General features: G+C 46.3%; 1 protein-coding gene across 1 annotated transcript; it reads right to left on the minus strand.

Annotated features, from left to right (window-relative positions):
• Nucleotides 1-9,514, minus strand: FGF23 (fibroblast growth factor 23). The gene is made up of 3 exons (XM_019756923.2): nt 9,225-9,514; nt 3,452-3,555; nt 1-1,955 (listed from the first exon to the last, which is right to left on the minus strand). Exons 1-3 carry the CDS (start codon nt 9,418-9,420, stop codon nt 1,512-1,514), a joined length of 744 nt encoding a protein of 247 aa, XP_019612482.1. The 5' UTR covers nt 9,421-9,514; the 3' UTR covers nt 1-1,511.
• Between the last annotated feature and the right edge of the window lie 4,728 nt (nt 9,515-14,242).

A 14,242-nucleotide genomic window follows, 5' to 3' on the forward strand; every position in this document is an offset into this window, starting at 1 on the left:
CTGAATATCTTAAACTGCTGATATTCTTTTACAACTTTGCCTTCTCTGCATTTTCCCAATATAACCCCTTTTATTCTCACATTCTGACATGCTTTGATGCAGTGATACAGAGAGGAGAAGCTAACAGAAGTTGAGGTGAATTTTATTTTTCTTTTAAACAGAAGAAAGGAAAAAGGTGAGCTTACATTTTTATAAATATATATAAATATAGAGCGATAGGCAAAATCTTCCAAATAAATAAATAAATATTGCCACATGCTAAGGGCCATAGGAAATTGTGGGGGCTACTTTGGCTCTGACAAACAGAAAACCCCTGATAAATGGTGCTGAGTTTGTTCGGAAAACCAGTTTTCTACCTAAATCCTTTGGGAATTTTGCATCTAGTTATCAGTATTGAGGAGCTTCCAATAGCTTTTGTACAGTATTACACTCCAACGGGAAATGAAAACTATATGAAGAAAATATTTGCCATGCACTGCTATATAATATTAGAATCTTAGTGTTTCAGAATAGGAACTAGTCCTTCAAGTTCAGCGTAAAACCATCAGGTGAAAACAGTTGCCGGACGTTTCTCTCATAAGTAAAAAGAATGGATCAGTTTCTGAGGTTGTATATATGGTAGCACTGGGGGGAAGGTGACTGGGGAGAAGCCGCCGTTTAAATCTACTTTGCTTCTTAATATCCTGCTCAAATAGAGGTAGGAAAATGGGTCCCCTTGTGGGAAGACCCTAAGTCACAGGGTAAGGGGAGGGTGAGGCCTGAGCAACACTCCCACCTGTCTGGTGCTCCTCAGCTATGTGGCAAATGAGCTTTGGTTTTCCTCAGGGTAGTACTGGGGCTCCTGGGCCTGAAAGCTCTCTTCATTTAACGCCCCCAGAATTTCCAAGTGGATTAAGACTCAGACCCACTGGCCTAGGAATGTTTTAACTAATCCCCTAGCCACTGCGGCAAGGTAGTAAAGAAATCACAGTGAAGAGCTGACAGTGTGGTCTTTGCATCAGTCCTACCATGTGGTGCCCTGGTTACCCAGCTGTTACTGCCCCAGGTCAAGGTCATACGCTCAAATGTCACCAGGGCCAAGGTAACCACTGCAAGGACAGTGGAGAAGCTGCTGGCATTGGCTCTTCCTTCACTTCACAAGTGGTGAGCTCACTAAGCCCTTGCTTTGTTTTCAGTGCTACACTGATTAAGAAGAGAGGCACATAGAGGGAAATAAGGGAAGGAGAAATTCCACCTCCCTTCCTTAGTGCAGGGGAAATGCCTAGTTTACCTATGGGGGCTTCTCAGTTCAGAAAGGTGGTATAAGTGGGTTGAGGAAGGCAGTGAAACTCTCATTTCTCAGGCCTCAAAGGCAGATTCTCAGGGGCTTTCCTGGGAAAGGAAATGGAGAGAGGCAGCTAATTCCACACATAAACCCACCTTCCCTTCCTTGGTGTGTAAAGGGAGCTGGTCCCTTTCAAAACAGTTTACTTTTCTGAAAGGTGGTGGGAAAGGATTTCTGTCTGGTGTCCCTAGATAAACTTGGGGAAGGGGCGGCACCTCACCACTCCCAGCCCCCCGCCGTGTGCGTTGCCCCTGCTGCCTCTGAGCACCCCTAAGGGGTCACTGGCCACCAGGCTGTTGTCCTCGGCGCTGGGGAGCTCCTGGGAGCAGGAGGCCGGGGCGGGGGTCATCCGGGGCCGGGGCTTCAGCACGCTCAGCGGGTCGGGCTCCGAGTCGTCGTCCTCGGCGCTGCGCGTGTGCCGCCGCGGCCGCGGGGTGTTGAAGTGGAACAGGGGGATCTCGTTCCTCCGGGACAGGAACTGGGAATAGGGCGGGGGGTTGGTGCCCGGCAGGAAGGCCCTCTTCGCCCGGCCCAAGCTGACGAGGAAGCGGTGCTGGGGCGAGTGGTACACGTCGTAGCCGTTCTCCAGCGTCCGCTGGCGGAACTTGCAACTCTCGGGACTGAAGTGATGCTGAAAGGGCAAAACGAGCCAGGTGAGGGCCCGTGAGGGCGGCGAGTGCGGCCCCGCGCCCCCGGCCCTGGGCCCCTGCTCCGTGCGGACCAGCCTGAAACGCTGCGGGTAAGTTGGTGATGGCAGCAGCTTCATCTCTCCCGACAACGCTATTAGGTCGGTCGGTGTAGTTAACCCCACTGTGCCCTGCTGGGGAAACGTGATTTTGACTAGTGCTTTCCAAATCGCCCACTGCCCCGGGAGTAGCAACCCCAGGGGCCGCAGGCTGCCCGGACGCCTGCTGGGTGGGCGCGCGGCTCTCGGGCTCTCGGGCTAGACATGGACAGAGCCGCGTTTCCTGTGCCTGGTTGCTGGACAGAGGGCTAACGTAAACGTAGCCTTGTCCTTCCGATTTTCTGCCTTTTGAACGCTCTTTTGGCTGGAAGGTGGCTTGGCTCTGTCTACTTACCTGGAGAAAGGAGGTGGGATGGAGTTTGCAGGACCAAACATAAGTGAGGGTGCTCACATCAGAGAGGTAAGACAGTCTGGGAATCAGGGACATGAACTTTGGCAACAGATTGTCCTAGTTCTGAGCCCTTAGTCTGCCACTAATTAGTGCCAGCTTTTATCGAGTGCCTGCTAGGATCTTTGCATATTAATTACTTCCCTTAATCCTCAAACTCCATGAAGCAGTGTTTCACAGGTGAGATCTATATGCCTGTATCTGGTCAACAGGTCTGTCTGTATGTACATATGTACGTATTTATTGTCCATATTTATTTCTTCAACAGGTATTTATCTGCTCTGGGCCAGATACCACTACAGATGCTGGGACACAGCAGTAAGCAAAACAGAAAGGCATTGCTCCTGGAACTTCTAGTCGGTCTGTCTGGTGTAAAAGGCTCCTGAGATAAGCAGTCCTACTACTGTACTATCTCAAAATCCTTTGGGATGTGCTCTGCAACCTGTAGTGTGGGAAATCCTTTGCTTACCAATCTGAAGGACCAGTCATTGCAGTTGGGGCAGATAATTAATTAGAGATCTCTAAGTGGGGGGTTGAGGGAGACCCACAGGGCCCGGGGTCCATCGCACTTCACTTTTTCCAGGTGAGGAAAGTTTAGAGACGTGAGGGGACTTATCCAAGGTCAAGGACATGTAATAACCGAATCCAGAAGAGGCCAGGGCTTCTCACCCTTTCTAACGCACTTTGCAACATGCATTTACCAGACTAAAGGACACACCGGCTACATACAAGGTGCTGTGCTAGACACAAAAATGGGTCCTAACGGGCAGTTTATAATAGAGGTTAAGAATCTGGGCTCCAAAACCAGACTGCCTGGATTCAAACCCCAGTGGTGTAAACCTGAGCGTTTAATACTTATACTGAAAAAAGTACTCAGTGAAAACAATCATCAAAGTATAATGCAAATGGAATCTTCAAGCTATAAGCATCTATGAGCTGTCAAAAAAAATAGATAATTATTTGCAAATGGTGACCAGCACAAAAAGAAACTCACTGATCCAAAAATGTTGCCCCTGAAGTCCATGCAGAGGTATCTTCTACTCATCACACCTGTTATCACCACAAAGCCAGCATCCTCTGAGCTGATCATCAGGGCACCTGTGGAGAAAATCATTCAGGTCACGTCTTTGCTGCACGCCCAGTTCTCACCTTCAAGCACTTCCTGAAAACCTACCTTCATGAATCCTCCGTTGATTTATTTTAATGGTGGTGATGATTTCATATAACCCTCCCCTTGCACTTACTTGTTCAGCATCACTTCTTCTGATTCCCCCTCCTCTCCCTCCAGTTGCCTCCTTCCTCATCCTCTTGCTGCATGGAGCACTCTGAACTCCTAATGTTCTTTTACCTGCATTGTACATGTTTCTTGGACTATTTCTCCCTTGCCTGGCTAATTCCCCTTCATGTTTGTGGTGGTGGTCATGTTCTCCCAAGCCTTCTGCCTTTGTGATTTTACAACCTGTACCGAGATGTCTTTCAAGGGTCCAGCTTGCACACAGAGGCTGATTTTCCACCGAGATAGCTGTGCAATAGTCACTGATACATCAGTCAACACCCATCATACACGCATGTCAAGAACCGTATTAGAATTGTTCTTCCCCTCCCTCCCGGTTCTGCTTGTTGAAGTGACTCACCCTTCAGGGCTCGGCTCAGATGTCATTATGTCTATGGAAACTTTCCTAATATCCCTAATCAGCTCCCTCAGAACCAGGCCTACCCCTCTGTTGTATAATAACATGCATTTCATTCACCTTGCTTAATTAAGTTCACATACCTAGTACTTTCCCTAGAGGGAGCTACTTAGAAGCAGAGGGTTTATGTTTCCGTGTTGAATAGATACCAGGGATGGATGGAATTTATTCTTGGGTCTTTATCGCTGTTCTTTGTCTTTTTTTCACTTAGTGGTGTCCCCTCCAGGTTCAGTCCCTCCTGGTCTTTCAATGCCTCTCTCAAAAATAGTTTCCTAAAAGGGCTTGAAACCCATTCATACTACTTACACCTTAAATAATCGATAATAGCTTTAAGTATGACCCCCCTCACCCACCCCCATGGAAAAGTGTGAGTTTAACAAGTGCCAATGACCAGTTAAATAAAGTCTAAAGCTCTCTCTTTTTGTGGCAAGGGTACAATTCAGCAAGACTTCTGCTCCCACCCCCCACCCCCCCAGCGCTGTTTAATTACCTGACATTTTCTGTGGAAAATCATTTCCTAAAGACTTTGGGACCACTTCCATTTGCCTACCACAGAACTTCCCCTTGCATCTCATTTGGCCTCACAGCCTCAAGTAAGGAGCCCAGGTAGGGGTTTGAATCCCTTTTCTAGAAATGTCTTGTGCTCAGTAAGTGGTGGAGCGTCGTGGGGTGACTTACAGCCTGTCTCCTCCCTCACCCCATGTAGGCTCAATACTGGACCTCTTAGGAGAGCAGCTGGCAATACTTAGACGTGAGCTGAGTACAGGTCTTGATATGGACTGAATGAGGCCTGAATGCTGTGGGGCAGAGGGAATGAAGCGGGAGCAAGCCCAGGAAGAAGAGAAAGGGAGCGGCCAAAGAGAAAAGTTCATTTGTTTCTAAGTTTGGATGAGGGTTAGCTTTTTGGGAAGCTTCTGGAAGTGGGATGGGGCATGGGTGGTGTAGAGGATATTTAAATTACTCCATAATGGGGTCTGCCTATATATCTCATATATGTGGCTAATTTTGTGGTGACATAAGCCCTGAGAAAAACATCAGAAACGTGTGGGAAGTAGTTTCTGTCCTAATAAATTTTCAATCTAATCAGGAAAAAATGGCACTGAGTAGCTGTTTTTGAGTGATTGTGCTCTAAGTACTTTACGTATTTTAAATTCTCAAAACAACTATTGTACTGTTAATATTAATAGTGATAGTAGCAGCATCCCCATTTAAGTGATACGGAAACTTAGGCAGGATTCAAACTCAGGTCAGTGAGTCTAACATCCTCTTCCTGCGACCCTTCAGCTTGCCTCCAACAGAAATTATTCCCAGTGTGAGAAGACAAAATCCAGTGCCAGAAAACATGCTGCAGGCCACGAGAACCCCGTCACCATGCCCCGCGTCCGTCAGGGAGAGGGCACTGACCCGGGAACAGGAAACCGGGGTACCTGGATTCTGGTCCCAGATATGCCCTTTACTAACTTTGTAGCCTTGGGCAAGTCATTGCTCTAGTGTCAGTTTCGTCAGATGTGAAAAGAGAATAATAATAGCTGTCCTTCCAACGTTATAGGGTTATGATTAGAATCAAATGGGATGGTGTAAAAATGACTCGAAAGTGTTGAGCAGCTGGAAGGCATTATGCGGTAGGTGCTGAGCTGCCACTATGACCAGCCCATACTTTGCCAGTCACGCTGCCTGATGCTCAGGGTCACTAGACAGCGTGCAGGGTGCACACACTCCTGGTCTCCAGGGCCAGTCCCCACAGAAAACAGCCTGCGGAGGAGCAGTGAGCAGGTGCTATGGAGCACACCCAGGCTTGCATCAAACCAACATAAGCCAATGTGAAAGTTCAGGAAATGTAAGAGACAGAGTTCCTTCCTTCTGCAATTTCAGAAGACATGTTTTCACAGTCTGCACAGATTCAAGGGCAGAATTCAGCGGAAGGAAGGAACAAATCACAGGCTGCTTGAGCTACAACCTGTTGGAGCAAGGCAGATTTAATGGTTGTTCCTTTCAGTGACAGCAGGTGGTGCATTAGAAGAAGCAGAGGTTTGGGGTCAAGGTGTCCTCTACGTCATTTACTACCTATGTGACCTTGAGCCAGTTATTTAAATCATTTAACCTTCATTTTCTCATAGTATAGAGTAGAATCATCTACCTCATTTGGTTGTCTTGAGGATGTAATAAGATAATATTTTATCCACCATAAGAGCACTTTCTAAATACTGGTAATTGTTATATTACCACTTTATCTCCATCTCTGCTGTCAAAGTGGAAAATTATCTGCTCCTGTTCAAGTGTCACAGTCAGTCAATGACAAATGAGATGATGGATGTAAAGTGCTTCGAACTCTCCAAAAGAAAGATAAAATTTTGAAGGATTAAATAGCTTGAGGACAATTCAGCTTCAAGTAAAGGAAAAGCTATGGGGAAGCTGGAGGAAGTAAAAGTACTAGGCCCGAGGAAGTGACATTAACCAGGGGTGAGAAGCATCTCTTTTCTGCTGCCTCCACAAAGTGGGGATAGTGGGCAGTGGGAGGCTGGTGCTGTTCGCAGTAGGACAGCACATGGGGACACGGGAGAGGCTCCCAGACAGGAGCGCTGTGAGTCTGAAAGGACATTACAGAATCTTGTCGGCAGATAATTTCACAGTGACCAGCAACGCAAAGATCGGTTGGGCTCTTGACTATTAATCAAGACTTTACTAAAAAGCACAATAATCAAATGAAACATTTCACTGGAACTTTATAAATAATTAGGAGGGGAGAAAACTATTCCACACCTTCCCGTTGGTTTAAAAGTATTGCTTTATGCTCACTGAGGAGGTAATTATAAATCCTCTGTTAATTAGTTGTGCTACCTATCTACATGCACCAATGTTTCCTCTCTCCTTTTTGATAACTCTTTATTTCAGTACATATATATAAAATTTTTGGTAATGCACATGATAACTGATTTTAATAGCACAAAAGAGTATATAAACTAAGAAACTGTCTCCCTCCACCACCCTGACCTGAGTTCCCCTTCCTAGGTTTGTGTTGATATCTAGAGGCATAGTGCTTAGCTAGTAGCTATATCTGACCAAAAAAAAAAATCACTTCTCTGTCAAAAAAAAAAAAATCTGAAATCAGTTCAATTCATTTTGCTTCTTTTCAGTCATTTTATTAGGTTGGTGCAAAAATAATTGCAGTTTAAATGTTTAAAATAATTGCAAAAACACAATTATTTTTGCACCAACCTAATAATTAATTCCAACTAGTACTCAGTGCCTCCTGTGGGCCTGATGTCCATGGATATTTGAGGGAAAGTTCTATAATTCTGCTTGCCTGCTCCCCAGTGCTTGCCTGGGCCCCACACTGGAGCAGTGAGCCCATCACAACTGGTACACACTGTTCCTCTCTATGTCGTGTTCAGGAGGACATGTCTTTGGGGGGTTTCTTTCAGTGAAGGGAGTCCATGATTCTGGACAGTTTCATCAGCATTCTCTAGTTGTATGAAGTCTTTTCCATCTATGGGAATCAAGATAATTTACCATAATTTACTGTCATGCATTTTAAATCACCTATCACCTTGCAGTGGAAGTAAGGGTGGCCCGCTATGTTGTGTCTCCCTTTGTAGTCACAGAGCTTTGTATGATGCCACACACATTGTAGGTTCCGTTAAATATCCACTGGATAATATGACTAGCACTCTGGGTGCATCAAGTGTATCCAGATTTATTGCAGATTTTTGCCGTTAGACTCAAACTTGGCTTTCAAGATGTTGACTCCTGAATCCTACTATATCTGTGTGAGTTCTGGAATCTGTTTGGTATTTGGACAGACCTTTTCTCCTTCCTCTCACCTCCTATCACCACCCATTGAACACTTGCAAAAGTTTGAACTGTTGGCTTTCATGTGCATGTATCTTGCTACCAAGTTTAAGGACCTTTGATTCTTAGCAAAATTAGTGTCTTGCATACAGCAAGGTCACAGCAAAGTTACTGAGTAATTTAGTATAATAATGAAGAGCAAATTGTTATTCCTATAAGAAGTTTTCTTTAAGTAAATAGAGACTGTGATTACTCTTTCATTCCTTTAATTTGATCTATATTGAATCAGTGTGCATTTTTCTGTATGCTTAGAATAATTTTTACATATTTTCATAAAATAGAAGACCTTGTCTTTTTCAATATCCATCCTCCCTCCTACCCTGTTATCTTTTATAAAGGTGCACACCAAGAGACCCTCATTTGAATAATAAATAATTGACCATTGTGGATGGGTGAAACAACTTTCCAAAACCTAATCTTTAAAAACATTCCAGTTGTCTTGTGTGGGCGAAGGGTTCCCAACTAGCTCAATCTGCTACTGAATGGACCTGTCAGCTCCACAGAGAAGAATCAGCAATTCATACCAAATGGGGTACCTCGAAGCTCCCAGTAAACCTGTTGGATGGATGGATGGATAGATGGATGGATGGATGTATGCATGCACAGACAGATGAGTGCATGAATAGCTTGTATACTTGATCAGACTCACCAAGACAATATACCTGGATAGCAGGTCTTTAATACATTTTTTTCTGATAACTTTTATAAGGCCAGAATACAAGAAGCTCAGAGTTGGAGTTGGAAAGACCCGCTGAGTTCATCTATCCCAAACCTTAGTCTGGAATTTTCTTCACAACCTCCATTGCTAACCCAGTCCAAAGTTCATGAGCTAAAACTCAGTGTTTATTGACCTATCTGGCTTTTTCCTCTTAGCCTTCTTGCTGCTCTTTCTGTACATTTTTTGACTCTTTGGACAGGACAAAGAGAAAGTGGCTGCTATTGTGGGAAGAGGGATTTTAGTTAAGACAAATTATTCATGTTGGGAGAAACTAGTAAATACTAATTAGGGAGGTGGCAGAATCTTCTCCCAAGGTTTAAACACAGACACACAGACACACACACACACACACACACACACACACACACACACACACACACATATCCTGGGCAAGAAGCTAGGAGGTTGGATTAGCCCTCTGACCTAGCGCAAGGTCTCCCCAAGTCCCTTGTAGGTGGATGGACAGAAGAACCCCCCTTCTCCACAGCCAGAATGAAGCCCCTACTCACTGTAGATGGTCTGATGTGGTGTGCCATCCACATGGCCGTCCTTGTGGATCTGCAGGTGGTAGCTGTTCCTCGCTGTGGCCGTGTACAGGTGGGTCAGGCCACCCAAGCTGGAGCCGAGCAGCGGGGAGGCATCGGGAAAGGCTCTGACTGCACTGCACAGGATGCAGACCAGGAGCCCCAGGCTGGGCCCCGACATCACTGCTCTCTGAATGGCTGGCACGGAATTGAAACCTGACACTGCCCCCTGACTGTGGGCTGGCCTCCCTGGCCTTTTTCTCCTCTTCTTCTTTGTGGGTGTGAGGATCCCAGGCTGGGTTCCCTCCTTTTTTCCCTCGGACTTTTAAAGGGTAGCAGTGTGACATCAAACAGGAAAAACTCCACTGTCCACATCCTCTGTGTTGTAATCAGCCCATTTGAAGAAAGTGCAGAGACCTCTAGGGCTCACGGAAGGCACGTCGGTTCCAGAAACACAGGCACACAAACCCCTCAATTTCAAGCCAACGCTCCAAAAAGTGAATGATGTGTGGGCAAAAGTTATCTACGACTCTGGGTTGTCTGTTGTTGACCTGTCCCACTTCCAGCAGGAAATGTGAAGGCAGCCAGTGGTTCCGAAAAAATCCATCTTCAGTCATGCGGTCAACAGACTCCTGTGCAATTAATCTCCCATTGAGTTTATTCATTTTGGTTTTCTCAGTTCTTTTAATCCAATCAGCAACTATGAGTCCAGGGCTTTCTCTGTGCACAGCACTAAGTGGGTGTTTTGAAGAATACAGAAATAACACAGGGCACCATCAGGCAAATGGTACCCTTTGAGACCCATCTCCTCCTGAAGACTTGGGAGCTGTGAGTAGAGGTGCAAAAACCAAAGTTGCCATCTTGGGAAGAGTTCAAAATGGGAAGAAAGAAACAACGCCTAGAAGTCACTGCTGCTCTAAAAAATGCTGAGGTTTGATTTCTCAGTGTCCATGGTTTGGACTGTCTAGGGCAAGTATTATGGTCTCTCCAATAGTTTGGAGACTAATTCAGAGACCTCACGAAGATTGGAAGACTGCTGGCTGAGCACAGGAGGTCAGAGCCCAGGAAGGACCCAGGAGTGCAGTGGCAGGCCAGGCTGTCCCCACAGTTAGTGTCTTCTGGGTGCCTGGCTCCTGGGACTGGACCCTTTCTCACAGATGCTGCTCACAGGTGTGTCCTCTGGGAAGCTACATCTGATGTGGGGGGGTAGTCCTAGCACATGCAGTCCAGTGGGGAGCAAGCTACTGGAATGCATACTCGAAAAACATACACAAAAAAAAGTTGCGGCTCTTCCAATTTCCCATTTGATGCGTTCATACCATGTGCAGGCATCAGGCTAGACATCGTGGTTGGTAGAAGAGAGAGCAAGATATGATACCCGCATACAGGACCTCACAGGCTAATGGAAGAGGCAGATAAAAATAAGTAAACACATAGAAAACATGATGGGTTGTGCAATGACATAGGTGCAGGCAAAAGGAGGTGTCATTTGTCATAGAGTTTTTATAATTTACAAAGCATTTTCACTGTATTAACTCATTTGAATCTTACTGCCATTCTGTGAGACAGGCACACCCGGCATTACCAATATTTTAATTTTATTCATAAAGAAATGGAGATCTTGGGGTTCCTATGTCCAAAGTCACAAAGCAAATAAATGGGGGAACTAGGACAATGTCTTCTGATTCCCAAAGCTGTTTCTCCAATAATAACCATGGTTGCTACTAACACGTATCGAGCACTTAACTAAGTGCTTTATTGTAGTAACTCATTTAATCTTCATAATAACCCTTTAAAGAGATGCTGCCACTTCCTTTGTAGAGATGAGGAAACTGGTGCACGTCGTTTAAGTCATGTGACCCAAGGTTACAGCTGACATGTGGAAGAGGTCTAATTGGAATCTGGGCAGTCTGACTCCAGACCGTCTAAGCACTTTGCTAGAAGATGTATAAACCCCACAACATGTTAAGAAAAAAGCCTGAGAGCTAAGGGCTTGGTAAGAAAGTGCAAGAAACAAAGAGGCATAGTATGCTTCAGTTTTTCTCTAGCAAACCCAAGCCTTTACCCAGGATGTGTCTCTACGGGGCAGGGTGCAGTCTTCTCAGGTTAGATAGGAGATTTAGGACATTTAAATGCTCATGGCTGTGACAGTCTTCTTTAAAGATGTTCACAGAACGGTTCTAGGGGTAGGACATTGTCTTGTCTTCCAGCCCCTCCCCCCCCCCAAGTGTTTGCTTTGTCACTTGCTACACTTGATCACCCACCTCACAGTTACCCAGCTGTGAGTGGTGCCTGGAAGTGTTTAAATTCTCTTCTGGCTGGCTCGGGTCTCTTCCCCTGCCTTGTTCATAATGTACACACTGGATTAGGGATAAACTCAAGTAAGGCAGATGCCTTTAATATAATATTTAATATCATGTATATAATTATATATTTTGTAATTTAATATTATAGGTCATTATAACATCAGTGTCAGCCCAACAAATGTAGTCAAAAGTAAATCTAAACATATAAATAGAGCCCTTATTATACAGTCCGAAGTGAAATACAAATGACTTCTGCAATATTACAGGATCTGTGCCACTGCTATCTTGCCTCTGGTGCCATAACCAGAAGCATATTTTGCCGGACACAGAGGGGTTAGAGCACTGCAGATGCTTTCACTGGGGAACCCCAATAAACTAAAGGTCATGGAAGAGCTGGAGGGCAGAGAACACAGGAGAAGTCCAAGCGATTGATCCCTAGCTGCAGCCCCAAACCCCTTTCCTTCCCTTCCCACTCCTCACTCCCCCCCCCCCCATTCTCCACTAACACCCTTCTCACTGGAAACCCTCTCCTGGCCTCCACCTCTACAGCTTGGGGGAGATAAGGCGATATGTGTCCCAGGCTGGGGAAGGACAGGCCCATGTGAATGATTTCACAAAAGTTTCACTTGGGTTATGCTTGTTTCCCTCAGAAGAAAACCACACGTGGGGTGGAGGCAGTGTGCGAGACACAGCTTTTGAATTAATGATTCTCAGTGTAAAGTTTATGAGTTTGTACCTCCTTCCTCAAACCCTACACATACTCACATTTCCAGAGGGCTCCTTGACTCTCCTTTGTTTTTCTTCAACACTATTTACCTTCCAAGAAAATTTTTTTTACTTTATAGAAATAGCACTTTTTAATTTTTCAAAATACGTTCATAACGATCATTTCACACGTCCCTTACAGAAATGGTCTACTTGGAGGGGGACTGCTCCCAAACTGTTATTCCTGCACATATGCCTTTGGCTTGCCAGACCTCATAGCCTGGGCACTTCATGGCCCTTGCTGGGGTAACTGAGGTCCCAGCTTTCCCTACCCAGTACCCCCTCAGCCCCCATCTCCTCTTTGTTCCTTTCTGAATCAGAACCCCACCTGGAGTTTTCCGAGCTTGGGAGACTTATGAATTGTGAATCCATTCCCTTTCCCCTTCATTTTCTTCCTCTTCCTCCCCTGCTAACTCTCCCAACCAGCGTGATCAAAAGGTCTCTTTTTCCCTCACTTTTCTCTTTGTGTGGGTCATAGAAACATAGAATCTCATAATTGGATGTTGGGAACTTAAGAGATCCTCATTATTTTCTGTTTTTACAATGAGGGAAAACTGAGGACCAGAGGTGACAGCCAAGGTGACTTAGTATCAGAATCAGGCTTCTCACTGTCAGCAGGAGTCCCCCCACCACACCACAGTGACGTTTATTCATTGGAAGGGAATCAGGCCACCTGGATTCCGAGCCTGCCTCAGGACCAGCTGGGTGACTCTTTTCACCTGCTTTGCACGGTTCGCTCCTGCCTCGTCTGTAACACTTGGAACATGGGGTGCTGTGGAGAGAAAGGAAATGCCATGTGGGCATTGCATGAGCCCTTTGCACACACGTGCCTCCCTGCCTCCCTAGGCCTAGCACTGGCCCAGCGATGGGAATGTTTGGCTTCCCATAGTGTTATTTTCTCCACCTCGGGATGTTAACTCCTCTAAGTGCCTACAGTGAAGGTGTTGGAATCATTCCTGGCACAATTATTTTGTCTCCGGTCTGGGTCTTACCCTTCCCAACTCATGTCGTGTAGTGGAAGAGCAGACCCTGGTGGCAAAAGTCCTGGAAGCCACCTTTGGCAAGCTCATCTTCAGCTGTATGGATCTCATTTCTGTTCTGTGTTGAAGAAAGGGACTCAACTAGAAGATACCTGCTTTCTTCTAGGTGGGGGAAGAAGGAGCAATGTCTGATTGCTCTGCCTGAAGTTTTGTCAGGCTGCTTCTCCCATTATCCCGCTCTGTGCCTTTGACCAAAACGAGAGTGAAGACAGTGATGGTTCCAAAGCTGGATTCTGCCCAAGGAAGGAACAATAGACACTTTGGATACACACGGTCTGTCTGACCTGATTGGTGCTCTAAGGCTGCCCATCGGAACCCAGCCCGCCCTCTCAGGATGCCTGGGGCTTGTCACGCTGCCCACGTCAGGGAGCAGACATCCTGGTTCCCACTCACCTCCTTGGAGCCTGTGACCCAGGCCAGCCCACCATGTTTGGAACTCTGCACATCCGGACCATGTTATCTCAGGATCCTGGGACTCCTTGGCTCCCCTGCCCTGCCTCCTCCCCTCCCTGTGGACACGTAGCCACCACACACTTCTCGGAGGGCTATTTCTAGCTGAAGGGCCGGTAATTCAGCCCCAGCCTGTCAGGTCAGGCCGGCTGTGTTCTGCAGCTGGAATGGGCGGCCTGACACATTGTGGGTTCAGCAGAGTGCAGGATGTTGGGGCTTCCGGAGGCAGGCATCCCCCAGCCTGCTGGAGGTCATGGTTGCTGAGACGTGGGGGTGGGGGGTGGACAGGATGCTCCTGCCACATGATTGGGAGGAGCAGGTTGTCTAAGGAGAGAGGCGAGAACTCAGCCTCCTCACACCTCCAGCAGTTTGCTGTACTCTGAACCAATCTAGCCTTTTCCCTGGCATGAATCATTTTTCTTTAGCACAGCTCAGAGTTAAT

This window comes from Rhinolophus sinicus, linkage group LG02 (assembly GCF_036562045.2).
Source record: "Rhinolophus sinicus isolate RSC01 linkage group LG02, ASM3656204v1, whole genome shotgun sequence".
NCBI classification, from domain to species: Eukaryota; Metazoa; Chordata; class Mammalia; order Chiroptera; family Rhinolophidae; genus Rhinolophus; species Rhinolophus sinicus.

What these genes read in the sequence shown, in the direction of transcription:
- FGF23 (XM_019756923.2), bottom strand. Translation starts at nt 9,420, where the DNA reads ATGTCGGGGCCCAGCCTGGGGCTCCTGGTCTGCATCCTGTGCAGTGCA. An exon ending in ACCACATCAGACCATCTACA is followed by an intron (nt 3,556 to 9,224) that starts GTGAGTAGGGGC and finishes TTTTCTCCACAG; the next exon opens with GTGCCCTGATGATCAGCTCA. An exon ending in GGGGCAACATTTTTGGATCA is followed by an intron (nt 1,956 to 3,451) that starts GTGAGTTTCTTT and finishes TTGCCCTTTCAG; the next exon opens with CATCACTTCAGTCCCGAGAG.